Source organism: Hydra vulgaris, chromosome 05, assembly GCF_038396675.1.
Source record: "Hydra vulgaris chromosome 05, alternate assembly HydraT2T_AEP".
NCBI lineage: Eukaryota > Metazoa > Cnidaria > Hydrozoa > Anthoathecata > Hydridae > Hydra > Hydra vulgaris.
The window spans coordinates 5478571-5506530 of record NC_088924.1 but is presented as its reverse complement, the minus strand read 5'-3'; the positions used below and the strand labels follow the sequence as shown (position 1 = coordinate 5506530).

Below are 27960 nucleotides of genomic sequence, written 5' to 3'. Positions count from 1 at the left end.
AAACCTGGTGCTATATATGAGGCTCTTTGTAAAATTGCTCAATGTGAATGTTGCTCTGATTGTGTGTTTTGTTATTTGAATTCTTCTTATATTTATAAAGAATTAAAAACTGTATGTAATATATTTAGTATATAAAGTCTTTTTTTTAGATTACATAAAAAATGGAAATAATAAAAAAATCTTCAATTAAACTCAAGTTGACTCAAGAACAGATTATAGAAATTTATCAAAATCAAGAGAATGACATCCGTTTTTTAGCCATATGTGATTGTTTAAAGAATGATAAAGATAGACTTATTTGTTTTAGTTGTAAATGTTCAGCTAAAAAAGTCGAAGAGTTTTACAATATGATAGAAAAAGCTTCTATCAAGAGTGGATTTTCAAAATATTTCTTAAACATGACTTTTCCTATTCATAAATATAAAATAGAAGAATTGTTTCATTGTAAATGTCAAGAACAATTGTGTTTAGATTGTACAGATAAAAAAAATGACATTTTTATTCCTGAAACAAGAGAAAGTTATTATGCTAACAATAATAGATATTATTATTGATTCAAGTTTTTAGTAATTTTTTAATTTGTTATTTTTTTTTAGATTACAAAATAAAAAAATGTCAAAAACAAGTTTTGAAGAATTTGATTTTTATAGAGAACTAGTCAAAAATTTTTATGGTTTATTAGATTATGTTGCAAAATCTGATCCAAGTGGCGAATTAGAAAAATGTATGCTTTCTACAAACGATTGTGTGACTTTTAATTCCGTTCCATGTGATACTTATCAAAAAGTTTGCGATTACGAAGCATGTGGTACTTGTCGAGAAACATTTATAAAATTAAAAGAAATATATATGATAATGATCTCGTAAACAAATATCAAATGGAAACAACAAATTAAAATTATTTTTTGTAAACTTTTTTATATTTTTAAAATTTTTTTTCTAGAGACGTAATAAAATATCAGAAACAAAGTATGATTTGTATATGGAATCACTCTATGATCTTCTCGATGATGATGTTAATTTGGACGAATCATTAAATTATGTTGCAGAACTTGATGAAACTGGAGAAATAAAAAACTTATGTTTTCTATGGAATTATGTACAAAATGTAGAGGAGAACCGTGTGATAATTATATAGAAAAATTTGACAAACTCAAAAGATTTATATTTGACAATGATCTCGTGAAGAAATATCAAAAAACAAATTAAATTATTTTTGTAAATTTTTTTATATTTTTTAAAAAATTTTTTTAGATCACATAAAAAAAATTGAAACTAATATTATGTTGGCACTAAAAAAGATTGGTTTATCAGAAGTTTTGTTAAAAAATACTTATTGTTATCATAAAAGAGAAATTCTTTGTTTGGCTTCGTGTCCATGTCAAGAGAACAATTTGTGTTTCGAATGTACAAAGAACAATATTGAGATTTCACGTTCAGAATATAACGATTCTGAAAGGAGATATAAACATATACATTCATTATATGAAGAATAATAATTTTTTTATATAGAGAATAATAATTTAATAAACTTGTCGACCTCCATTTTTAAGTAATTATATGTTGTGTTTATCTCACTTTCTTCGGACTTGTATTTTCTTAAAGCAACAACAATTAAAGGCAAATTTTTTACGATCAGAATTAATTGATTGTGAAAATAAATATAAACATGTAAATTCTTTTTACGACGAATAAAATTTTTTTATAAAAAAAGTTTTTTTTTTTTTAGATTACATAATAAAAAAATGGAACTATCAGAAAATGATTTGGATTTTTTGATGGAAAGCATATACAAATTTAATCAAAATCATCCGCAGACTTTGGAAAAAATTAGACCACACGCGTTTACTTCAAGACAAACTTTATGTGAAACCTGTAGAATATGTTTTTTGAATTACAAATGGGATCAATTTTTTATTGAAAAAGTTTGAAGAATACCTTCTATATTGATTTTGATGGTGTTTAAATATATTAAAATACATCATCATGTTTATTTGGATTTGAATTTTGAAAATTTTTATTATTTTTATAAAAATAAATCTAAAGAAGATTTATTAAAAACAAGAGAAAGAAAAATGTTTAGAAATTGAAAATTGTAAACATTATTTGAGCGAATGTGAAGATTGCAAAGAATTTAAATATTCTGAAGTTTATAAGCGAAGTTGTTCATTTATATATTGTGATAAATGTTTTGAACAAGTGAATTAAATGTAAAAAAATTTTTTTAGATAAATAAAATAAGAAAAACTGATTACAAAAAATTGCTCAGGTTATTAAGTAATCAAAATAACCTCTTGAATAAAGATAAAATGTTGGTTGTAAAGTTTTTGTCGTTGGTTCATGGACAAGACGATTTATCATCTAAGCTGGAAAAAATTGTTGACATGAACATTACTTTTATAATATTTTTTGTAAAATATGCTATTTTGTATTTATATTCAAAAAAAAATTTTTCTTTCAGCAAATAATAAAAATGTAATCTTTACAACAACAAAAAGCGCTTCAATTGCTTGATGAAGGAATCAATTTTTTTTATTACTGGAGGTGCTGGTTGTGGAAAAAGTTATATCGTAAAAGAAATTGCTCAAAGTATACAACTTTATAATACAATAAATATTACTGCAAATACAGGAAAAGCAGCTCATTTATTAAATGGTGTCAATATACACGCTTTTGCTGGTATAGAAACTGGTGTTAAAAGTTTAGATTATTATAAACGACATATGCATCCAGACATTAAAAAAGCGTGGTTGGAAACTAATGTTTTAATTATTGATGAAGTTTCAATGATTAACGCTCAAACATTTGAGATTTTACATTTAATAGCTTGTGAAATTAAACAGTGTTATGATGAATTATTTGGTGGTATTCAAGTTATTGCTTGTGGTGATTTTTTTCAATTACCACATATTAAAGGAGAATTTGTTTTTAAATCTAAAATATGGCAACAATACATGACACAAGTTTTGGTTTTAACTGAATGCTTTAGACAAAAAGAAGATGCGCAAGTTTTTGGAGCTTTAAATGAAATACGTTTTGGACAAGTTTCAGACCAAACTATTAATTATTTTAAGACGCATTGTTTTGAAAAAATAGAAAATTTGAACACTAAAAATACGAGATTATTTTTTAGAAATATGGAAGTCGATGTTTATAATTATAAAAAAAAGGAGAGTATAAAACACGAAGGTTATTGGTTTTATGCTAAAGATGTTATTAAAAATTCAAACATACAATGTTCGTTTCAGATTCCAGCAGCGCTGTTTTTCTTAAAATAGGTGCTATTGTTATGCTTGTGAGAAATATTAATGTTGAGGAAGGTTTATCCAATGGTACTATTGGTACAGCCATTTTAATAGAAAATAATGCTGTCTGGATTATTATGAATAGAAAGGAAGTCAAAATAGAATGTGTCAAGGAAGAGATTTTAGATTGCTCTCATGCTGTTGTAGGCTCAAGATTGGGTTTACGTTTAAAATTAGCTTTTTCTTTTACTGTATGTAAAGCTGAAGGAAATATAATGTAAAAAGCAGTTGTTCAATTTAATCCAAAGACTTTAATGATATTCTTTATTATGTTTCTTTATCACGAGTTTGTAATATTATTGATTTTTTATATTTGATAATAATAAATTAGAATTACAAAAAATATCTAAAAGTATCACTGTTGACTCAGATGTTTTAGAATTTTATTAAAAATACTTGTAATTTTTTTTAGATATAAAAAATGAAATTTGAATATCAAACTGAGGAAAGTAAATTTAGTAACAACACTATACATACTGAACTTTTTTTTTCATTAAAGATGATTATAAAGATGAAGATATTATTGAAGAATCACAACTTTATTCAGAAACTCAAAGTCCAGATGAAATTGCTTATCTTTGTAGAACAAAAAACATTGGAAGGATTTGAAACGCAAATGAAAAACAGTATTCATTTTGCTGACTTGTTTTAAAATTTTTTAATTGGTTATAATATTTTTACTTTATTTTGCAAATCTGTTGAAGATTTTTATTGTAAAATAAAGAAAACGTTGTTACAATTCGCCTGTATATTTTATAAAACCATTAGAAGGACCCACTAATTTACGTTTTATTCAGGATGCCAATGTTCGCGCTGTTTTTAATACTTTAGAAAACTATAGCGGATGGAATTTGATACGATTATGCAATATTAAAATCAAATCTCTTTTTAATTTAACAGAAAGATTAATAATGAAATTACGAAATTTTGAATTGTCGGGTTATAAAAGAAAAATGCTCATGTCAGATGCGCAAATTCAAACAAAGAAAAAGCATAATAAAACATATTACAAAAAAAAGCAAACATTACTTTTATTTAAAAAAAAACAAAAAAGGAGCAAAGAAATTGATGTAGACGAATGGTTTGGTGAATGGTATAGACCCCATTCTATAACACAATGGCAAAATTCACAAAAAGGTATTTCTTATACTAAACTCTCTTAAGAACAAAAAAGAAAAATGTTTTTAGAATAAGTATTTTGTTTGAACCTGGTTTATGTTTTTATTCCGCTTTTCTTATCTCTTTTTTGGTTCATCAATTGAGTGTGTGCACAATTAAAGAATGGAATAAAAAAGTTTTAGAAAAAAATGCAACTGATTTATTCTAAGAAGGAAATATTTTACAACTCCTTTTTTGAAAATCAAGATGAGCATAATATTTTGGCTTGGAAAAACGGTTTATAAAATTTAAAAGAAAAATCTAAAAATTTGTCATTTCAAACTTTGATTGATTTGTGTCACTGTTTTGCTTACGAAAATACTTTTGATCGTGATGTGATGGTTATTATAAACCAGACAAATTTACATTCAGCGATTGCATTAGTCACTATCGTTCGCAAAATTCATTCATGTGCAGAAGTAAAAACTTATTTCCTATTTTAATGACGTTTGATTGTGAAACGAATATTACAAAGTCTGAAAAAATTACCACTTTGAAAGTCAAACCTTTATCCGAGTTGAGTTATTGTTGTCATTCAATCGTCATTCAATGTATTCATGAAACATTGGCGAGAGAATGTTTGGTTTGGATAAACAAGGTCAAGTGATCACCCAATGGATTTTTTATTATAAAAATACCATTGAAAGTTTAGGCAGAAATACTTTAATGTGTCTACCTCCCTTTTTTTAACCAGGAGTTTCTTTACTTCACAAAACACACAGACGCATATTGTGGAAAAAGTTAAATTCAGCTCACGAAAATAGTGAAAAATTAAAAATGGAATTACGAGTTTACGATTTAATAGCTTTAGCAGATACTTTGGTTCGTTTTGCTTATAAAATATGTTTAGCGCGTTTTCAAAATTTAAATATAACATCTGAAAAAAGAAATTTGATATGGTAAAAAGAAAATCCTTTATGTTCTATTTGTGGATATCCTGCAGATAAAATACGACATCTGATATTTATAAAAATAAATTTTCTTTCATGACTACTCAAGAAATAGAAAGGTTAAACCATAACGAATTTCGTGTTTATAACGACAAACGAATTCAAGTTGTTAATATGATGTTTCAAAGAGTAGGGCGTTAAGAATTGTTTATGTTACTTTTGACTGTTTAAAGTTATTTAATCAATAATGATACAGAAAAAATAAAACAAGATTTATTTCAAGTATCAAGTTTGTTTATATTTGTTGTAGATGGTGGCAAAAATTTGAATACTTACCTGCCACTAACGGTTTGTTAAGTGATTATGTGAGAATAACGAGTGGAAAACCAGTCTACGAATTATGGTATCATTGCATGTTGATTTCTTTTAATAAACAATTTGAAAATAAATTGAGTTTATCCAATTTTATTCAAGATGGAAAAAAAAGAGAAAAATTATTAAATAAATCCAATGTTTTTCTCAATGCTTTTGAAAATTATCTAGTTAATGATCACGATCATTTTTCAGGACAAGTTTTCGGATTAGCTGAGATTATTGCAACAAAAATTAGGTAGATATAGTCAACAATTGTTTTGCCCTATATTTGCCCAAAAAGCTTCTTTTGATAACCCTATTATGATTGTAGAAGGTTTAAAAAAATTTTTGAATATTCCTTTATACGGTCATTTGGCTAAATCTAAAACAACACCTTTTAAAGCTTTTATATAATATAGCAGCATGAAAGATGTTTTTGTTAAATCTAAAAATGTGAGCAAAGTAAATATTATCTGCATTTGTAAACATACTAAAATTGTAGATAGCTTGAAAATTTTAAATTGTTCCTTAGAACAACCCACTAATATGTTATCTCAAAAAGCTCAAAAACAAAATGTTAACACCATGTTACATTATTTACGAGATTTTTTATCCTGAAATTAATCATTTAACCGACAATCAAGAGTTTAAAAACTGTTTTATTAAAAAAACATAATTTCCTTATTCACAAATAACAGACGAACATTGAATATAAAACCTTTTTTATCAATTATATTATTTGCTCAAAACAATTTAATAAAGTCTAAAAATGTGCAAGAAGAAATTAAAAAAATTAAAGAAGCTTATGAAGGTGTTCAAAAGTTGTGGAATTTTTTAAATTTAAAAACTTTGAAATCCTTATTGCATATTTATACTGTGCTCGACAAAGTAGTATTAGGTTCTCTTATGATTGCCTTTGATGAAAGAACATTTGAATTTACAAAATTTCATATTCTTAATCATGTTAGCATTTTTAGTTATACAAGCAAATTAAATTCTGCAATCAGTTTAATTGCTGCCTAATTTCCTCCAACTAACAAACATCAAAAAATGATTAAAAAGAGTATTCGAAGCGGCATGTCAACCAACGGTACACAAAAATACGCCATTGATACAGATTATTTTGAACCTAAAATAAAAGAACTCAATTTAAACAACAGTTTATTATGAAGATGTTTATTTTTATGGACGAAAATGGACAATACGGAGGAGCTCAATTAAAACCTTTTCTTTTCATATGAAATATTCTCTTTTGATATGGAATGCATTAATTTAGACGATGCGATTCGAAAATATCATCGTATTAATTTAAACGGGTTCTCAACTAGTGCTTTAGTCACTTTACCAAGTTTTATCAAATTACCATGAAACCAGAGTATCAAGATCAAGTAGAAGGTTTTTCACCTATGGTAGAAAAAGTTATATCATTACAGGATTATTCTCCAGCTAAAATTGTATCTAAACGCGTTTTCAAAAACAATGGAACTTATGGTATAGAAAAAGACAAAACCATTAAATTGGTCATGAAATTAAGTTCACATGAAACTTGTGAATTTTTAGACACTTTAATATGGTTGACTTCGTGTTGTGGATGTATTGTTGGAAAAATTTACAAAGTACTTCCTTTATGGCGTTATCCTATAACTCAAAAAATGGTAAAAAAAAATATGGATAAAAGAAAAGAAGCCATTAAAAAGGGAGACAAAGTAGTCGATACTTCTTGCAAATTACAAATTAACGGTCATCACGGAACATTAAGTCAACGAATTGCGCAAAAACTAAATACTACTTTTATCAATCACGAAGAAAAAGCATATCAAAATATCATTGAAAATTTTTAAAACACTTGCCATGTTTTAATTCGAGAAGGTCAGGCGAATGAAAATATTAACTTGTTACTTCCTTTTTATTTTCAAAACTTATTATATAACGAATCACTGTTTATTGGCGTTAAACCTGAAAGATATAAATTGGACGTTTTTGAAAAAAAAGTATTCATAGATTATGACGACACTGTCGATTTTAATTACGACGATTATTTTAAAGAAATTCTTTTTAATTTAATTAGTTATGTCAAAACCAAAGTATTTTATTTCACGATGAAAACAATCATCATGAAATGAAAGACGTCTTTGAACTCTTAACATCAAAAGATCATTAAAATGCTTTCATTTCAACAACCAGCGAAAAATGTAAATTATTTAATAAATCCTTACGTATTGTGGCTTCACAAATTTTATCTTATGCTAAACTCATGGTGGGACGTTTTAGTTAAGAATTGGGACAAGTAGTAAGAAATCATGGAGCAGAAAAACATTAGTTAGTAACAGATACTGATTCTGGTTGTTTTTTTATTACGCAAAGGAAAAATAAAAACAACACATTTTCTTTAACGTTTCGCGAAAAAGTAGAAGAATGGATTTATTTTTCACAATTTGGCGATCGTTTGATGGATTATTTCAATTATAAAAAAGTCACCCTTTTTATTCTACTCTTTACGCCAAAGAAACTAATCATTTTCAAAACGAAATACCACCTCCTTCTTACATTGCTCAAGCTTTTGCTATGGATCCTAAATGTTATAGTGTTCACAGCGTCAACGGAGACGAAGAAAAAGAAAACTATTATAAAAATAGAGCTAAAGGAGTACCCAATTCTAAATTTTTATTTTCAAATTATGTTTACGGCTTAGATACTTTTGTCACAAAAAGATTGCTTAGAGAACATCCTTTTGCAATTGTAAAAGAAAAACAACCTATCGAACAAAATAGAATAAGGGTCAATTACAAAGAAGTTAAAATACAAACTCACGTTATTGGTTTTTTAAAAAGATTTGCACAAAAAATTATGTTTTTGATGACGGAGTCATGACTGAAATTCGAGATCTTTATCTTTTGGAACCGATACGAGAAGCCAATTTAAAAGTTTTACCTGATATGGAGAAATTTGTAGCGATGAACACGTTCAAAATTTCAGAGCGTTATCAAACAATGACAATGTCTAATCGAAAACTTTTGATACCTTTATTATATGATTTTAAAAAGAATATAAATTTGTAAACTTTTTCTTATAAATAAAAAAAATGGAGTTAAGTTTTTTTGATAAAAAATTAACAAAACAACAACTTGAAAACAAATTAAAAGAAATTGGTTTTAAAAATTTTTATTTAGTAGAAAATACAGAAAACGAAATTCATTATTTTAAAAATAAAAGTGAAGATTTTTAAATCTCACGTTTGATTCTCATTACTCTCATCGGACGCGAGTTAATTCCTGAAGCATTTTTAAGTTGTTGTACTGAATGTTTGATTGATTATTTACGTTTTGTGTGTCATGTTGGATGTTATGAAGAAGGTTGTATTCATTGTGAAAATTTCAATAGTACATTATAATTGCACTTCTCTTTTAGAAAAAGAAAAAAATGATGAATAATATATTATTAACAGAAATCGCAAGACGATTCAGTCGAGATTGGAAAACATGTGGAAGATATTTAAAAGTAAGCGAATATGAACTCGATCTTATTGACGCAGATTACAGATATATTGAAGAAGAAGGTTTTCAAATGTTGAAAATATGGAGTCGTAACGGAACTATAGAACAATTACTTTATGCAATAGATAACATACCAAAAATGGACATTAAAAAAAATATTTTAGACCGTTTTTTGTAAATTTTTTTTTGTAACTAAAAAAGATAAAAATTAAAAAAAATTGTTGTTTATTACCAAATAAGACAATTTACTTCTGCGAAATTGTGGAGTTTTATTAAAAAATACAACATACATTTCCGAAATTAAACTAAATTAACATCCGAAGGTGTATATGCTGGCACTCTAGCTCGAGATCCTTACACTGTCATGACCTCTAGTTTTATAGAAAGCGAATCCATAACCGATAAAAGTTTTGGTGGAAAGAGAGCTTTTGAAATATTATCAGAAACAAAAGACATTATTCAACAAAGATCTATACAATATTGCAAAATGTTTCGAGGTTTCAAATTTGAAGATTTCAGAGAATACATTCAAGTGAACAGTTATTTACTACCTAATAAACATATTTATATTCGAATGTTAAATAACTATGACGAAAACGCATTAGCCAACTGACCTATCAAAGAAACCATGCTCTATTTAACGTTTAAAACCTTTTTCAACCCTGTACCTTCTTTATCTTTTAGAGATGTAACAGATGTAGTTCTATTAAAAGAAGATGTAGAGCAAACTTGTGCAAAAGGAGGGACGTTGGGATTATTGGAAAATATTAAATCCAATTCAAATCAATTTTACAGCACAGAAAATACAATCAAAGAAAAAAGTTAACTCGAAATGTTGATGATAATGGGTACAATGTATAATTTTCAACTTGGTCGTTTAAATTCACTTTTAATATCTTATAAAAAATGTTTGAAATGGATTTTAATAACACCGAAAATTTTGCCAACGCTTTAAAACTACTCACCAATTTTATAAAGAAAAATTTATTCACTCATCCGCTAACAAGGTCTTCCTTATTAGAAATTCCTACACCAAAAAAGAACCACAAACACGAGCATCCAATCTCTATTTAGCTCCAATAGCAACTAAAAAAGGAGAAGAACCTACTGAAACAACTAAAACCAAACCTACTGAACCACCTGAAACTGCTCCCGAATTATTAGGTGCTACTGCATTACCAGAACCATTAGGAGCTACTGCTAGCACTACTACAACTGATGTAAGCGAATTTAGCATAAGTACAAAGGAACGACTGACGATAGGAACAAAAAGAAAACCATTAGAAACGAGATCAATGAGAAAAATAGCAGAGGATAAAGAACGAAAGCTATACTAACAAAAAAAAAATTTTTTCAATAAATGAACAACGAGTTGAGAGATGCTATAGATAACCTTGTAGAAGATCAACTCACCAAATTATCAAGTCGTTTGTTTGCTTTAACAAACGTATCCAAAATTAAAATAGTTTTGCTACGATTAGACACTTTAAAAAAAAATCCAACCATTTTAAAATTTTATGAACAATTAAGAACGTGTTTAGAAAGTTCCATTTATGCCAAATGGAACGGTCTCATAACAGCTTAATCACACGTCACTTTACTTTTTAAAAAAACAACTGATGTCAACTTTAAAAAACAAGCGCCTAGAAAACCTTATGTTTACGAAACTCATCAATATTCATACGATAGACCTCGGCAATATTTTCGGCAATATACCCATAAAATATTTTTTTCTTATTACTAAAAATGTCGTCTTGTACGCCAATCATATACCTTTACCAGGCGACATATCTAATATGTCTTTGCTATGAAATATTAGATATGGAAAACATAAGTAACGATCATTTGAGTTATATGTGGTCCTTTTATGCGACAGGCGTAGGTAAACTCTTTGGTGTTTTGACACCCTCCGCCTATCAAGATGATTTTTTTGTTAAAAACTTGGAACTTTATAAATCAAAAATAAATAGAGTGTTTTATTTTTTAGACTTTTTTTTAAGTTATTATAATAAAAATGGTTAAATTTCATCAACAAAATATTTTAATCCATAATATTTATTTGATCTTTCAAACGAACTTAGATACGAAACAGCTGTAGTCAATATGCCCATGATAAAATTTAGTTTAGATACAAACAACAATGTTCAACAAAATTTATTTAACGTCAATACCTCCCCCTTTAATGTTAGAACCAACTATAATTTATTATGGTATTATAAAAAAAACAACGAATATGCAAGTAACCCTTCTTTTTTACAACCTATTCGATCTAGTATATCCTCATACGTACAAGACAGAAGCTTATCTTATTATTATTTTTTTTTCAAACAGATCATCTGCTCCTACATACGTTGTAGAAGATTTTACCAAATTAGTACAATTTCATTATAAGCCATTGTTATCTCAATACAAAAACATGTTTAGTTTTTCTTTGAATACACACACCAGTAAAAATTTTGTAATATATGCAAAACATCCAACTTTAACAGTCTCGCAAATAGCTGCTATTTCACCCGAAAGACATATTATTCTAAACGGTATAGAAGAAACATTTGTTCAACCTTTTGTTCATATTATACTCACACCCAATTATAAAAGTATAAAATTACCTTTCGGAGGAGGTCTAATTGGAATAGTATTTACAAGACCGTTAACTACAGACGTTAATATTCTCAGAGTTGATTTAGATATTTATATTAATAACCTTTTACCTATTGCAGAAAGCACAAAATCAAAAATGAACCACATTGCACCGTGGCAAATCGCTTTTTTTTATTAAAAATAATAACCAACACCAACACGATACCATTTCTAGGCAACGTTTTTAATATAGAAACTACTCTTAAAGACTACTTCGGAGGTCCGCCTATTACCGACTACGTTCGCATTAAATATTTATGGAAAATTTGGAATGATAACGTTGATACTAAAAACCCTCATGTACCCGGAGTTTATACTTCTGAAAAAATAGTACTGCCACAATTTGCAGATATTATTAAAGCTGCTTTTACAACAGCTTTTCCAACTGGATTTGGTACAAAACTTATCTATGTTACAACAGCTGATTTAGGCGTAGAACCTACAGAATTATTAACAAGTTTTAATCAAATTTGGTATAAACTTACATCCCTAAGACAATATTATTGTTACACTTTAAAAAACATACCTTTAACCTCTTTACCTTTACCTTTTTTTAACACCGATCAAGTCATATGGCCTGAAAGAGAATTAAAAACGATGGATGTTTTTACCGAAAGTTTAAACATGATAAACAATTTACTCAATCTCAATTTAAACAACTTACCTTTGCCGATCATACTTATGCAGGACCCGATTTAAACATATTTAGAAAAATATCTTACCAATAAACCCAAAGATATTCCTTCATGCATTCCTGATCCTATAGACGGAACTTTAAGTTATTATTCTTTTTTTTCTTTACCCTCCTTCCAAAAAATATTATTGTCACTCAATAAAATTAGCACATACCTTATCAGAGGCATGTTGGGTCTTCAAATGAGTCATAATTCTTTTTCAGATTATGATATAAATTATGTTTCCTCAAATGGAGTCATTGGCGCTCCCGAAATGAAAGGTACTCCCTTTCAAGTATTACCTTCAAATTTACCTGATGACATTTATAAAATATGGACATCCGATAGCACTTTAAATGCTAAATATAACGCTGAAACTTTTATTGAAGTTTTCTTATATTGTTACACCATCAAAGTTATACGTTATTTTGTTATATGTTATACCATCAAAGTATCTCTATCACTAAAACTAGTTTCGAAAGAACGACTATACCGACTCATAAAATATGGTTAAATAGTGTCAAAGCCATTTTATTAGGAAATAATCCAACAGAATTGGTATTTTATTGCACTTCGCTCAACAGACAGTTTATTATCAAAAAAAGAGTGACGGCACTATAATACAAACTTGGGCAGACAGTTTACCATTAAAAAATATCGTTTTAAAAATGTATCAATCTTTTGGAAACATTCCTATACCTATACTTTACTTTTACAAAAAGATTAATACAGTTTATCACAACAAATCAATCCCTTTACTATGCAAGTGGATCAAAATATGACCAACGCCATGAGTCTTAATTATAAAATTCAAAAAAAAATTCGCTTTCTTAAGATGCACTTATGTTCAAATTAGTAATTTTAATATCACCGTTTCCAATTTTCCTTCTGCTACAGATGCTTACATTATTATCAAATGCGATCAAGCTACCCAATGTGGAATATACCCAAATAAAACTATTCAAGGACAATTGACCACCTATGATATCAACAATGTCGACGATTGAAAACAAACAAGATTGTCGTTTCTCAATTAAAAATCTGAAACGCTCACTTTTAATAATCTTTGTTCTACCGTTTTTTTAATCCTACGTAAAAGATTCAAATGGTTCCGTTTTACAATTGACTAGTTTGATTAGTATAAAAAAATTTTTTTTATTTTTTATTATAATTAAGATAATATAAAAAGAAAAAAAGTTTTTATTTTTTTCTCTTTCTCTATTTTACAAAAAATGAGTCTCTTTTGTGTCAAAGGAAGATATCATAAAAGTTTAGTCAGTTTAGAAGAAAAAATGATGCAAGATTCAAAAATAAATCCTAAAGATCTATTTAATCAAATTAAAAATCACATGCAATATTTACAAAATAAACTTACTAAAAATTCTACTAACTCTGATTTGATAAACATGAAATCCGAATTGAACGAAATAAAAAAAATGAAAAATAAAAAAGAAGAAATACAAGACGAGAAACCTCCCAAGAAAATGAAAAAAAATGTACAAATCAAACCCAAACCTAAAAAACGAAAATATTCAGAATCTGAAACCGTAAGTTCAGAAGAAGAAAAAGTTGTTGAAAAAAAACATAAAATGAAATCAACTCTATTGCACATCTGTACACAATGCTTTCAAGAAGTCAATTCAGTTGACAAAATAAACGGATTATGTAGAAACTGCATTATTCAACAAAGAGCTATTTTATCAAGTCCATTCATACAGAAGAACAACGAAAAAAAAAATTAAATAAAAAAAGTTTTATTAAACTTGCTTACACTCGAGCTTTAAAAGACGTTAAAAATAAAAAATTGCCATTTAAAAAAAGCACTTCAAAATCAGGAGATGAATAAAGAGAAAAAAATTACTTTTCTTTTTTTTAAATAAATGGGTTCATTAGCTAAATATATGAGAGATGGTGACGGCAATCGTTATACACCCAATACAAACGATCATGTTACTATTGAAGATGTTTTAGCACAAGCTGATCACGAAAATCGTTCATTGCAAGAATCAACAAGTGGTAATATTAGCGCTGAATATAAGCTATTTTAAATGAAAAATATCCTTGCTTTCAAACAGCTCAAGCTCAAGAAGAAGTCATTGCTGTTAATAATCAAAAATTTTCTTATGATCTTACTTCGAACATGGCTAATTTAATTTCTTTTACCTCTATACTTAACGAATGGACATATCCACAAGATTGGTATTTGGATTTTGATTTATTTCTTTTTAAAAAATAGAGCACGCAAACAAGATTTACACCTACAACAGACGATGAATTAGCAAAAAAAGTATGTCTTGCTGCAAATTTTATTAACGCTTTATTTAAAACTGTCAAATTTTATCCCAATTATCAAAAAAATAATACAACTTGTGCTAACAATGCTATAAATAATCGCTCTTATGATCGTTTTATATCAATGCTGATTAAAAAAAGTTATATGAAACCTTTTAGGGAATTAATGATTAATCTCAATTTAGGTTTAATAGAAGACACTGAAAATGTCACAAACCCTATAACTTTTGATGAAACCAAAGCGATTGTACAAGCTGCGGACCCTAATGGACTCATTAGACCTCTTAATGCCACAGCACCTGCCACTGTTGCACCTGCTGGTTATCAAACAGCGCTAAGAGATAGATATAATGCTTTCTTGAATTGGGATAAAGGTTAAAAATTTAGAGTACCTTTGAATTTATTGTGTGAAGTTCTTCAAATGAAAGAATATTTTAGAATAAATAAACAAATTAGGTTGGAACTTCATATTAATAATGATATGAATCAACTATTGGAAAGGGTAAGACCTATTACAAGCGCCGACATAACAGCGCTTGCCAATGTGGGGAGTAGCTATTAAAAACCCAATGAAGTATTGCAATTCGTATAGACTCAAACCTAGTTTACCATTGGGAAAATCTTTATATCTCAACAGTAGAAAAGACAAAATATATACTTTTGTACGTATAGCTCACTACGAACAAATTGTAACCAATGTAGAAAATATGACAGAAGTCACTGTCAACTTAGGAAGTATAAAAGCAGCCGATATTGTACCCCACAGCATAATATTTTTTATTAGTTCAAAAAAAGAAATAGATCATTTAAAGCAAAACTTGTTTTACGCCAGTCGAAATGGCTTGCAACATTATTAAAAAGTCACACTTTATATTTAAAGAAGAACATTTGTTAATTCAGCGGGTGGTACTACTGAATACGATTTGTCTAAGCAAGACAATCAATGGGCAATTTGGAGAAGTTATGCTTCCTGGTGTAAAGGAAATACACCCTCTACTTTTAATATTAACAATATAGCCGATTTTTATAATAGTGACAACGACAGTTTTTTGAGACATCCTAAATTGTACTACTAACACTACTGAACCTTAAGTCATCGACACCACGAGTGATTTTAATTTCATCAACGATAAACCTCCTGCCGTTATTGCTGGAAATAAATCGTTTCAAATCAATGTGCAATTTACAGATCAATTCAAAGGTGTACTTACTATGTATTTGCAATATCCAGCTGAACTTGTAGGAAGCGGGGTAGGAGACAATTATGAAGTCAACTATATTCCTACCAAATTTAAATCTTAGTTTGTTATAAAAAAACATTTTTACTTTTATTAAACGAACCCTATTAGTGTTAATTATTTTATTAGCAAATGACTATTTATTTCTAAAAAAAATCTTTAAAATCATAAATCTTGATTTTTTTTATTTCCTGTGTTAATGGCTCGTGGGCGTACAAGAAGAAGCGGTTACCGTCGGCCTCGTCATCATAGAGGCAGTGCACGTTATCATAGAGGGAAAGTAAAATTTTTTACCAAAGTTAAAAATTTTGCTAAACGTCTACTAAAATCAAACGTAGGAGGCTACGCTTTGGATATCTTCAAAAGCAATGCAATGCGTAAAAAATTTTGTTGCACCGCTTGTAAAATAAAAAAAAGTTCATGTAAAAAAAGAGGGAGGGGAAGAATTTATTTACCTCCTTTAAAAGGCGCGGGTAGAAAGCAATTAAGAAGACGAAGAAAATTACGACGAGGAGATTTAGCAAACACTTTAAGAAAATTTAAAGTTTACCCTTGGTATGTAGCTTAAAAGAAACAAATGCAAAAAACTAAATTTGATCATGTTAAAAAAACACAACTTTACAATATAAATTTTCTTTAACCGACCTCAAACACGTCGTAATGCATAGAAAAAGAGGAAGAGTTTATTTACCTCCGTTAAAAGGCGCAGGTAGGAAACGTTTAAGAAGACATTTAAGAAAACGTATGCGTGTAAATTTCTTCCATTATTAGCTGCAGTTTTAGCACCGACTTTATAATCATCTCTTAAACCGCGATAAAAAAAAATGTATAAAAGAAGACATGAAAAAAGACATTGAAAAAGGCATTATAAAAGACATAGAACAAGATGTTTGCATTGAAAATTTATAAGACCCTCATTAGCTACAGTAGGAAGTCGTCTTATACCTCTTTTCCTACGATTGGAAAAGCTGTTTTGGGTGACGCCATTTCTGGAGGAATTTCTTACGGTATTAGAAATATTAAACCTTAATTCATTATAATATATAAAATAAAATAATTTACAATTCGTTTTTTATTATTTTATTACAAATATATAATCCCAACATTGTTCCAAGTAATATGAAAACTCCCAATAACGCTCCAAATAAATATCCTCCCACTACAATAGCAATAAACAAGATCGAAATTGCTAATATTGTCACAATTTTTTTTTTTATTAACGCACTTCAAATTATCGAATACGATTGCCATGCGAGTCGTGCGTACCACCATTATCTATTGGATGATCAGGTTTATAAGGTTGAACTACTGCCACTGTCATTGGAGTTTGAAATTGTTGTAACGGTTTAATTTTCGATTCCATTGATTATGAACCAATTTTATTTGTTTCACTTTATATATACTTTTTTCGTCACGCTTCATTAAACAAATTTGACGTGTCAAATCACATGTTAAATTTATTCGCTTTATTCCCGTCACTTGACGCGTTTTTTCACGACCTGTCAATAAAAGGTCTATTAAAGGTCTCTTGACACTTTTTTCAACCATAATATATCATCAGGTGCCATCCTTGTTCCCATGGAGGTTTCAAATTTTTGTTTAAATGTACGGGGTCCAAACATAAATACTCTTGTTGTCTAGAATTAGCCTGAGTAATCTACTAAATTGATGAATTGGTATGATGGGTGGATAATATTGAGGTAGTTTTAGTGATTTCCACTGATTGCGTATGAATCTTTCCACTGCCAAGATGCCGTCATTATGTGGAATGTTAGTATATAGAGAGACTACATCCGCTGTGACCAGCATATATTCACCAGGTGGAATTGGCGTCAAACTCAGAGTTTCAAGTAAGTGTGTTGAATCTTTAAAATACGACGGTAGTGACTCAGCCATAGGTCGTAAATATTTAACGACATATTCTGAGACATTATTGGTAGGGCCTTCGCAACCAGACACAATTGGTCTTAGTGGTATACCTTTCTTGTGGATTTTAGATAATCCATAAAATAGGGGGGTTCTAATCTGAGTACCTGGGTATATGAATTCTGATATTCTTTTGGTGATTATCATACTCCTTCTCATGTCTTCGATCTCTCTTAATACTTTGTTGGTGATACAACTGGTAGGGTCCTCCTTAAGGTCTTCGTATGTACTTTTATCTTCCAGCATTATGTTAATCTTATTTTCGTATTCTTTTTTGTCTAGAACACATATACCACCTCCTTTCTCGGTTTTCTTGATAATGATACTATGGCCTTTTTTGAGCTTTTTTATTGCTTTGTATTCATCTAGTCGCATGTTCATTGTGTCTTCGTTATTTTGTTTTGTAGCTAGCCTCTCCGTTTCTTTTTCTATGATCGTAAAGAACCTTTTTAGTTTTTTGTTCTTATCTATTTTCGGCATCCAATTAGGGTTAGGTCTTGAAAACAGGTGTTTCATTTGTTTTTTATTTGTTGTTTACTTTTATGTTCTTGTTTTTGTTGTTCAAAAAATTTTTTTGCAGTAGATTCTTCTTTTGAGTTTCAAGATTTTTTTGTAATACACATTAAAAAGGAGTTTCTGAGGTTTTGCAATCCATAGAGGCCTCTTTCTAGCAAATCTAGATCTACATCGGTGAGGAGTTGTTTAGCAAGATTGGTGATTGATTTGTTGCGCATTTGTCTCTTCATATCAGATATCGATTTTTTAAGTAGTGCTCTATATTCGTTGCTGAGTTTTTTCTGCCATGAAGGCATGAATAGGTTCTTGAATGACATTATACAAGGTGGTCTTGGCTTTTCGTTCACGGTGTTTAATAGTTTTGGCGTCTCGGTGATCAAGGATTGGGGCTCCGTCAAAGCCTTAGAGGAACACAAGATAAGATTATATTAGAGCCATTATAGTAAAACCTTAATATGCACTATTATTTAATAAATTATGTAATATATCATCTTTAAATATAATTCCTTCCTTCCACTGTAATAGGGCTTACGGTTATATTGGCTTCATTGGTTGATTAATAAGAGCTAAAATTTATTTAGGTCAACTTTGTTAACACATTATTATGTAATCCTATAATAATTTAAAGTAATTGAACGCACCATAGTAAAAAGTTGTTTAGAGTTATATTTTCTAACGAGAAAAATATTGTAATCTTGATTAATGACGTTTCGCTAACAGAGTGGAGTACTATAAGAATTATTAAAGTTATACTATCTTGTCTCGTTATATTAGAATATTATTTTAGCATATACTTATACATAATTCGTTATTTTATCGATTATGCTGCGTGTAAACTTATTTATTTATTTAATATTCCTCATTACAATAGAGTTAAGTACATATCATTTCATAGAAGAAAGGTGATGTGACCTAAAAATATCAAAATTGTGGAAACGCCATGGGATAATCGAAGCTTACCAAATAAATACATGCGCGTGTATGTCCCACTTTGAGAATAGGCCGAGAGGCTAAAACGTTATCAGAATTAATGAACATAGTGTATTAAAAAACTAAAAATGAATAGGTAAATGGTTCCCTTAATTAAAGGCAACGGGGGGCCACTTGGTTGTGTAACCTCGAAGACTCAGGAGTTACATCAAGTATATTCATAATACAAAGGGGTGAAGAGATCTATAAATTCATGTGAAAACATAGTGTGGCCAATATTAAATATCCAAAAAAGCTAGCAAACTGTCGAAAGGAAATGGTTCCGTCATGGTTAGTGTAGGAAAAAGTCGTTGCCTAGTGCTCCTCATATCTCTTGCATCCAGATAGTGGTAGGGTTTGGTTATATTTCGCATTTACAAAAAAAAGTGTAATCACTATAATGGAACACGTGTAGCCGTAGAAGCCTCAGAAAGTAGCGACGATAGGATTATATAAGAGTTAGTATTAGTAAAGCATTAAATATAGAAATTGGACAGATGTCCCGTATAGATTTAAAAATCAGTGTATTTATATATATCTTGCCTATGAATATGTTACATGTTTACACCCAACCTGAGAGATAATAGAAGTTAGGTATTATGTTTGTTCGAAATGATCAGACAAGGTCTGTTTACTTGATATGCAAGCTGGACCTGTCAGCCTTAGGAAACAAATACTAAAATTTATGATAAGTAATAGATTTATGTAAAGTTAGACAGATGTCTAGAGAGAATTTTAAAGATTATAGATTACGGTGGCACGAAAAAGTTATTTTTATCATTGGTTTATCAATTATATGGTGACTCTTTAATAAATTTCAACTATCGCATTTTTATATATTTATTATTAAAATGGTGACTGTTTATAAATTCTACTATCATATTTTTACATTATTTTAAAGTTATTGAGTGCTTATAGCTTATTTAAAGTTAATTTGCTTAAATTTATGTTTTGTTGTTTAAAGTATATGTTTTAATTGTTTATAGTTATATTTTAAAAGAAGTTATACAAAAAATTTAGATTATTTATTATTGAACTCATATGGTTAAAACCAGTTTATCACGTTAGTGCAATTAAAACCACCCCAAAACGAACAACCAAGCGATATCGTAGATGTAGGAGTATCGATTCATGGTATTAGTAGAAAGTGTACTCCCCACTATCCAAACCACACTGATCCAATTCCAGCGAGGTACATAGACGGAATGATCTTTTAACCAGCTTTAATCAATACTGGGTCAGCAGTTGCTCCCTCAATCAGTTGATCTACTAGCGGCAACACCTTACATGATTTTTAACCTGCTCCAACCAATGCTTGGGTTAGCAATTGCTCCCTAAATCAATTGATCTACTCGTGGTAAAATCTTAAAGGATTTTTTTCAACCAGTTTCAATCAATGCTGGGTCAGCAGTAGCTACCTCAATCAGTTGACCTACTCGCGGCAAAACCTTATATGATCTTTTAACCACTTCAATCAATGCTGGGTCAGCAGCTGTTCCCTCAGTCAGCTGATCCACTCGCGGCAAAACCTTCACCGACAGTTCACATTAGAAGGAGTGCGTTTGAACAGCAACCGAATGCCACCTCAAGATAAATTACCATAGCGATAGACCACATGTATGATCCTAAGGGCGTTGACTGGTAAGGATGCGAATATATTATAAAAATTATTACTCTGGTTAATGAAGTTTAAATTTATATTTTATTGCTTAAAGTTATGTATAAATTGTTTAAAGTTATATTCTAAAGAAGTTATACAAAAAATTAGATTTATTATTATTGGGCTATAATGTTACCCTAACATATTTTAACATATTAAAACTATTTTAATCTCTATTATTGGTAAATTATTTAATTATGTAATTGATTATGCTGTATATATATAATATTCATTAATTTTATATTTATAATTAGTGAAGAATCACATATATTTAATAGAAAGAAGGTGATATGAGAAAATTTGCGCCATAATATCCAGAGTGTGTGAACGACATATGGTAATCGAGGCCTACTAGACAAATGCATGTGTGTTTTTATGTCTTTCATACTGAGAAATAATTTTTTTATAAATTCTATGAACTAATTAACAGGTATGCGAATATTGATATGGATCAATACGTAAGTAAATCTCATAAAGTTTAAATGAAATCAAGTGCAAAAAGTGAAAAGAGAAAATTATGTATGCCGACGCGGAATGTGAACCCAGGTCTCCGCTGCCGTGTGTAATGTCTTAACCTAATGAGCTAAATATTCATAATCAAAAATGAAGCTTAAAATATTTTATTTCTAAAATTTTAGAAGCTATTTTAAGTAAGATTTATCAAAAGAAATTCTTATCCAAAAAGTATTCCTTAAACTAGATATATGAGTGGTAATGTGGGGCTTAAATTGTTCTTAATATGTATGTGCGAAATATATATATATATATATATATATATATATATATATATATATATATATATATATATATATATGGACATGCGCAGCGGAATGGTAATATGAACAAATTTCTTAAGAAAAAGAGGCATGTGTCATGGAGTGTAAATGTACATACTGCTTAAAAATAAGTGCTAGTCGCTGTGGATCATTCGCGCTTAAATTAGTTCAAAAAAGAAGGATAGGCGCAGTTGAGTGCGCATACATCGACTAACTTAAATAGGAATTGGCGCAGGGAGTGTGCATACATCGACTGACTTTAATAGGGATAGGCGCAGCGGAGTGTTGCTACATCGACTAACTAGAATAGGGACAGGCGCAGTGGGGCTAACTCGCAAATGCAAAGGGTTTTTGGTGAGGGCAAACAGTCCAAAATATTAAATTGTTAATCTTAATCTAAAAAATTCTGCTGTTTTGCCTCAGTATTAAAATATATAAACACCAATAAATGAGAATTTCTTCTTGTTATCTGCTAACAAAAACAAAAAATTAAAAATTCCAAAAAAGTTATAGAGCCTGTGATAGGGGTGCGCGCGCGTGCGTGGGAGCATGAGAAATATATACGTGAGAACAATTTTAGAAGCGAGCCTTACAACAAAGAGAAAAACAAAGATGGAGAAAATATCAGAAAGATAAAGGAAGAGTATTTATAAGACCTAAGGCTGGAACTAGAAAAGATGTAACTAATAGAAAATATTATATAAAAAATGAAAAACATTTACAGATTTGTACACGTAAATTTTTCTCATTACTTATAAAAATATATTCGCTATTGGGGGCCTTTAAAGCTTAGGCGCATAAGAACAAAACAAGAAACTAAAAAACTGGGCGCCTAAAAAATGCTCTAAAGAACAGGGGATAAAAAACGCATCAATTCACAAGGCCGTATGAAAAAACTGTGTGTATGCGTCAAGGCGTAATTAAAGCTTGAGCCGAATTGTGTACCTATGCCTCACTTATCTAATTTATAAACTTAAAAAATGGAGGAGTTAAAACCTTAAGAAATAGATTTAATTTAAATTCTTACTTAAAAAGGTGTGTGGGTATATGTGAATGCTAACTGAGCCAATTTCAACTCTTAGCCTTAGAAAATTTAAAATACATTAAAACAGCACCTTATTAAATGTGAAAAATAAAAAACTTAAAAAACACCCAAGCCTAGTAAAGTATATTATTGACATACAAACCGTTAGTGCTTACTAACTACAAAAAATTCTAAGGTAACATATCTTAATGGTACAATATTGAAAAATAGTAAACAGAAAAAAACCTAGTAGTTAATTCAGAATTTGAAAAACCTAAAATATTTTTTCTTACTCGAAACTGGACAAACACACAAAATATTTATTAAAATATATATATATATATATATATATATATATATATATATATATATATATATATATATATATATATTAGAATTAGCGCATGTGGGAATTCAAAAAGGTTAGTTTTAGTCTTACTAAAATTAGTCGTTGAACTTTTTAGTTAACTAAAATTACCTGATTAACTTTTTAATTAACCGACTAAATTTTTATTAACTTTTTATTTATTAGCCGACGAACTTTTTATTAACGTTCTATAGGTAGTGTAAAATAATAATAGCACATCATGAGTTCTCTCCCCTGGCTTATTGCAAGAGTGGAGTAAATCTCCAATTTTCAACAAATATCTCATTGATTTCAATTAATTACTTTTCACCCAATCTACGCTTCCCCCCCCCCCCCAAACACTGACCCGTCCTAACAATTTATAACCAACCCAAAATCCAAAAATACACGCATAACAAAAAAGGAATAATAACCGAAAAAATAAAGCAAAATATAGTATGGCAAAAAATACTCTAAAATATAAAATACAAAAACAATGCAGTAAAAACATTTGGTATTCTACTACTTTTTATTAATTTTTACTTACAACTTTTTCTGTTCATTTAAAAATAATAAATGAGTAATCAATAGTTTAATCCCTCTATTAATTCTCCCTCAATCTATTGAAATTTTAACGTAACCACCACAACAAATACAGTACACAATCTATGAATATTTATTTCTTTCTCCCCCGACTATTATAACCACAACACACTGCAATACGGCAGGCAGGGCCGTACCGAACGACAAATACGTGCAACTAAAAAAGCTAATTTTACCAATGAAGGTTTTTTTTTAAGATGCCAAATTTCAATTTTGAATTTCAGCACCCACCTCCACAACCTCGTTGGTACGACCCTGTAGGGTGGCGAGAGTATTAACATAAACCCAGAATGTAATCGTTTATAGGTGAAATTTGAACATTGAATGTTCAAATTTCACCTATAAATGACAAAGTGTGAACATTTTTATTGCTTTCAGGGTAGAGTTGTTTGTCGGTTGGCGAGACTTGCAAAATTTACAAAGAATGCTTGGTATTCGCATTTAAGAATGCAATTTCCGCAATTTAAATTGTTGAATAGTGTTTACAAGATAAAAAGTATTGAATAATTTTTTCGAATAAAATATTTTATCAAGTAGCTGCGGTCGCTTTTTAACCTCGAAAATTGTTCATTACATTTTAATTACTTGAAAAATACAATCCGTATTTTTAAGTAATTGTTTGTTTTTTGTTATAAAAAAAAAGTAATATTATATTAATGAATATATAAATAAAAATAAGTTTCATTTATATATTCATTAATCTCAAAAAATTACTATTTATTATTTGGAATAAATATCTATAAAAAGGATTTCTTTTTAAAAAATTAAACTATTATTTTCAATACCACACCTCTATGAGAAAGTTTACCAACAATGTCACGTTAGTTTCCGTTAAAATATGGTAGCGTTAATGTTTCTATCAAAGTCGTTTTCACTTAAATGATCACAACTTTAGCCCCAATCGAATAATTGTTTTCGGAATATTTTACTTTTCTTTTAAAAACTCGGACTATTCCGGCCATTTTTTACACAAACTACGTCATTTTTAATCTATTAAGAACCAGTAAACAAATAAATAACAAAGGATGCGTTTTACGAACTTTGAAAAAAGTTCAACGACCAACAGAGTTCTTTGACATGCATAAGTTAATGCGTTAACAATTTATTTTGAGTCCAAAAAATTCATAAAAACGCAATATCTCTTATACGCATGCACAAAACTCTTCAAAGCTGCTGTCAAAGATTAAATGGTAAATTAAAATAATCCACGTAATTTCTGGTATTTCTGAAGAAAAACTCTTGTACTTGTAGCCTAGTAAAGCACTTTATTATGCATATATGGCTACCAGATACCGAAAAGAATCTGGCAACCCTGCCATGTGGTGGACAAAAGTAAAAAAAAAAAAATTCAAACATGACAATTAATCACACCATTTTGTATCTTAAAGATGTAGCTTTTATAAAATGTATATATACAATGCTGGCCCATGAATCGAGAATTTTCACATTTGTTGCAAGAAATTAAAATAGATCAACAAGAATAACTTAACAACCCAAAAAAAACATTAAAAATGACTTAAAATAAGACTTAAATATAGAAGCATCATGTAAAAAATGTCACAAATGCAAAATTCTGAAAGATCATTAAGTTTGCTGCCTAATATTTGGTGTGTCCACCCTTATTTCTTAGTATGGCTGAAACGCGACGAGGCATTGACTGGATAAGTTTCACACAGAGACGATGGATACAATCACTGTGGTGCCATGTAGTAATTAGTTTTTCAGTTAATTCTCTTTTGTTAGTAGATTCAGTTTTCAGAACTTCCCTCTTCAGCTCGTTCCACAGCCCCTCGATCGGGTTGAGGTTAGGACATTCCAGAACAGGAATCTTCTGGTCCTTCAGAAATTTCATCACGGATTTGGCTGTGTGGCATGGAGCTCCATCATGCATGAATATTGCATCTCCGCGTGGATACCATTCTTTTACCTGTGGTATGAGACGTGTTTCCAGTACTCTCTTGTATTGGTCCTGCTGCATGATGCCTTCCGCAAAATACAGACGCCGCGGTCCGTTGACAGAAATAACACTCAAAAACATGATCTTTTGTGGGTGCTTTACAGTTTCCAGGATACAGTCGGGGAGGTTTGCCTTTTCCTTCTTCCTTCGAACAAATTGTGCCCTGTCAGCTATGACTTTCAGCGTTGACTCATCAGAGAAGCACACCTGAATAACAAATTTTAACCTGTAAAATAATGGTACTCAGTACGGTATTACATACCGTATTTTATGATATGGAAAATTCACATAATAACATGGCAAAACTGCAAAACTAATGAAATAATAAATATTATTATCACCATAAAGTGGGCAATATGTTTACTTTAAATAATTTTATAACACTATGTAAACTGCTTACCTTTGATCAATCGTCTTCGGTCCAATTGGCGTGTCAACGTGCCCAGGTCAACTTCTTCTCCTTCATTGCAACTGTCAGCTTGGGATTCTTCGTGGGTTTGTATGCCTTGTAGCCGAAATTCAACAAAAGTCTTCTAGCAGTTCTTGAGCTTACTGTAAGTCCTATTATGCCATTCCAATCCTGTGCTAACTCTACGGAAGATTTCTTATGTCCTTTTCGGCACAAATTCAGAAGTACGCGATCATTCCTAGGGGTAGTCTTGGAAGCCCTTTTACAATTTTCTCTCTTGGTAGCTATAACATTTTGGCCTTTAGACAGCTTATTTTTGATTCTTCCAACAGTTTGACGCGAGGCTTCTAACTTGCGAGCTATTTTGGAATTTACAAGAGCAGTATTTTCTAATAATAGTATTATTTCACTTTTTTTTGCTACGCTGATGTCCTGTTTCTTACCCATTTCTGTCAAATAGAGTCTCTCTTACCACTTGAAGCTTGTTTCAATAACAGGAAAGTAATAACTTAAGAGCGATAATACAAGTAAAATTACAATTAAGCTACAAAAGACGCTAAAATTAATGACCAGATATCGCCAAATACCGCAATTAAGTGCCTTAAGAACCTAAAGCAAATTTTATACAAAATACAAAAAAAATCATATTTTAGCAACAAATTTGAAAAGTCCACGACAACAAACAATAAAATAAGTATTATGACAGCAACTTATGTAATAAACAAAAATTAGGATGTAATCATATAGCCAAAGTAAGACTGAATACGCTAGATCTAATCAAATCCTTCTAAATACTTAATTCATTGGCCAGCACTGTATTTCTATATTAATTATTGGTTTGCATTTTAAGCTGTTGATTTTAAGGTGGTTTAATATTGAACAATTGCGGCATTTTATATTGCACATGCGCAATTTTTATTAAAAAAAGATATTTCGCTTTTATTTAGTAATTTTTTTTTTCCGTATCCTAAAAAAGTAGCTTATAGCTTTGCTGTAAAGATGTATAATTAATAACCCATTATTTAAATTGATTTAAATATGGCCATGGAGAATGTATTTTTTCACAGCATTTAAATCTTTAAATTTTAGTATCTCTAAATACGCTGCAATTTGATTTTACGGCTATGTATACTACTAAAACTGGATAATTAAGCGCTTATTTAAATTTTTAGGCTGTAAAACCTAATATATTTTAAAACTAGAAGAGTTTATCTTTATATTAAAATAAAAATTAGACTTGGGTTACTTTTTAAGTTTAATAACAAATCCTATTATTTGGATATAAATAAATATAAAAATGAGTCTCATATAACAAAACTAAAAAAATTATGAGAAAATCTTGGAAATCGTAGTGCTCTTTTAACAAACCATGTAATTAGGAATAGAATTGCATGTTTTTATACGAATCGACAAGGACGAACTAAAAATACACCCATGTTTTACAGATGCTATTCAATAATGAGAAACATAGAAAAAGGTTCAAATACTAATCATAAATCAAGAACCTGGATTAGCAATTGCAAGAAATGTGAATGTGTTTGCTTCAAATTAAATAAAGGAAGGAAACCAAAGAAAACTGTAAAGGAAATGCCCTTGCTCACATGTACATCTTTGTGACTGTTATATTTGTAATGGTATTATGTAGAAACCAGTTATTTATACATAATTAATCTGCATTCTTTTTGTGCACCATACATATTACCACTTATCAATAACAAACTATTATCTA

At 29.4% G+C, this 27960-nt stretch overlaps 2 protein-coding genes across 2 annotated transcripts; one reads left to right on the top strand and one right to left on the bottom strand.

Annotated features, from left to right (window-relative positions):
- The first annotated feature begins 2513 nt into the window (after positions 1–2513).
- Positions 2514–6730, top strand: LOC136080133 (ATP-dependent DNA helicase PIF1-like). Its single transcript, XM_065796743.1, has 4 exons — positions 2514–3189; positions 3249–3522; positions 5664–5963; positions 6406–6730. Exons 1-4 carry the CDS (start codon positions 2514–2516, stop codon positions 6728–6730), a joined length of 1575 nt encoding a protein of 524 aa, XP_065652815.1.
- A 10914-nt stretch (positions 6731–17644) lies between these two features.
- Positions 17645–18346, bottom strand: LOC136080132 (uncharacterized). The gene has a single exon (XM_065796742.1). The coding sequence runs from the start codon at positions 18344–18346 to the stop codon at positions 17645–17647; it is 702 nt and encodes a 233-aa protein (XP_065652814.1).
- Positions 18347–27960: the final 9614 nt, after the last annotated feature.

Coding starts and splice junctions, on each gene's coding strand:
- LOC136080133 (XM_065796743.1), top strand. CDS start 2,514: ATGAAGGAATCAATTTTTTTTATTACTGGAGGTGCTGGTTGTGGAAAA. Junction 3,523..5,663: donor AAAGCTGAAGGAAATATAAT/GTAAAAAGCAGT, acceptor TATTTGTTGTAG/ATGGTGGCAAAAATTTGAAT. Junction 5,964..6,405: donor ATTATTGCAACAAAAATTAG/GTAGATATAGTC, acceptor CACAAATAACAG/ACGAACATTGAATATAAAAC.
- LOC136080132 (XM_065796742.1), bottom strand. CDS start 18,346: ATGCGACTAGATGAATACAAAGCAATAAAAAAGCTCAAAAAAGGCCAT.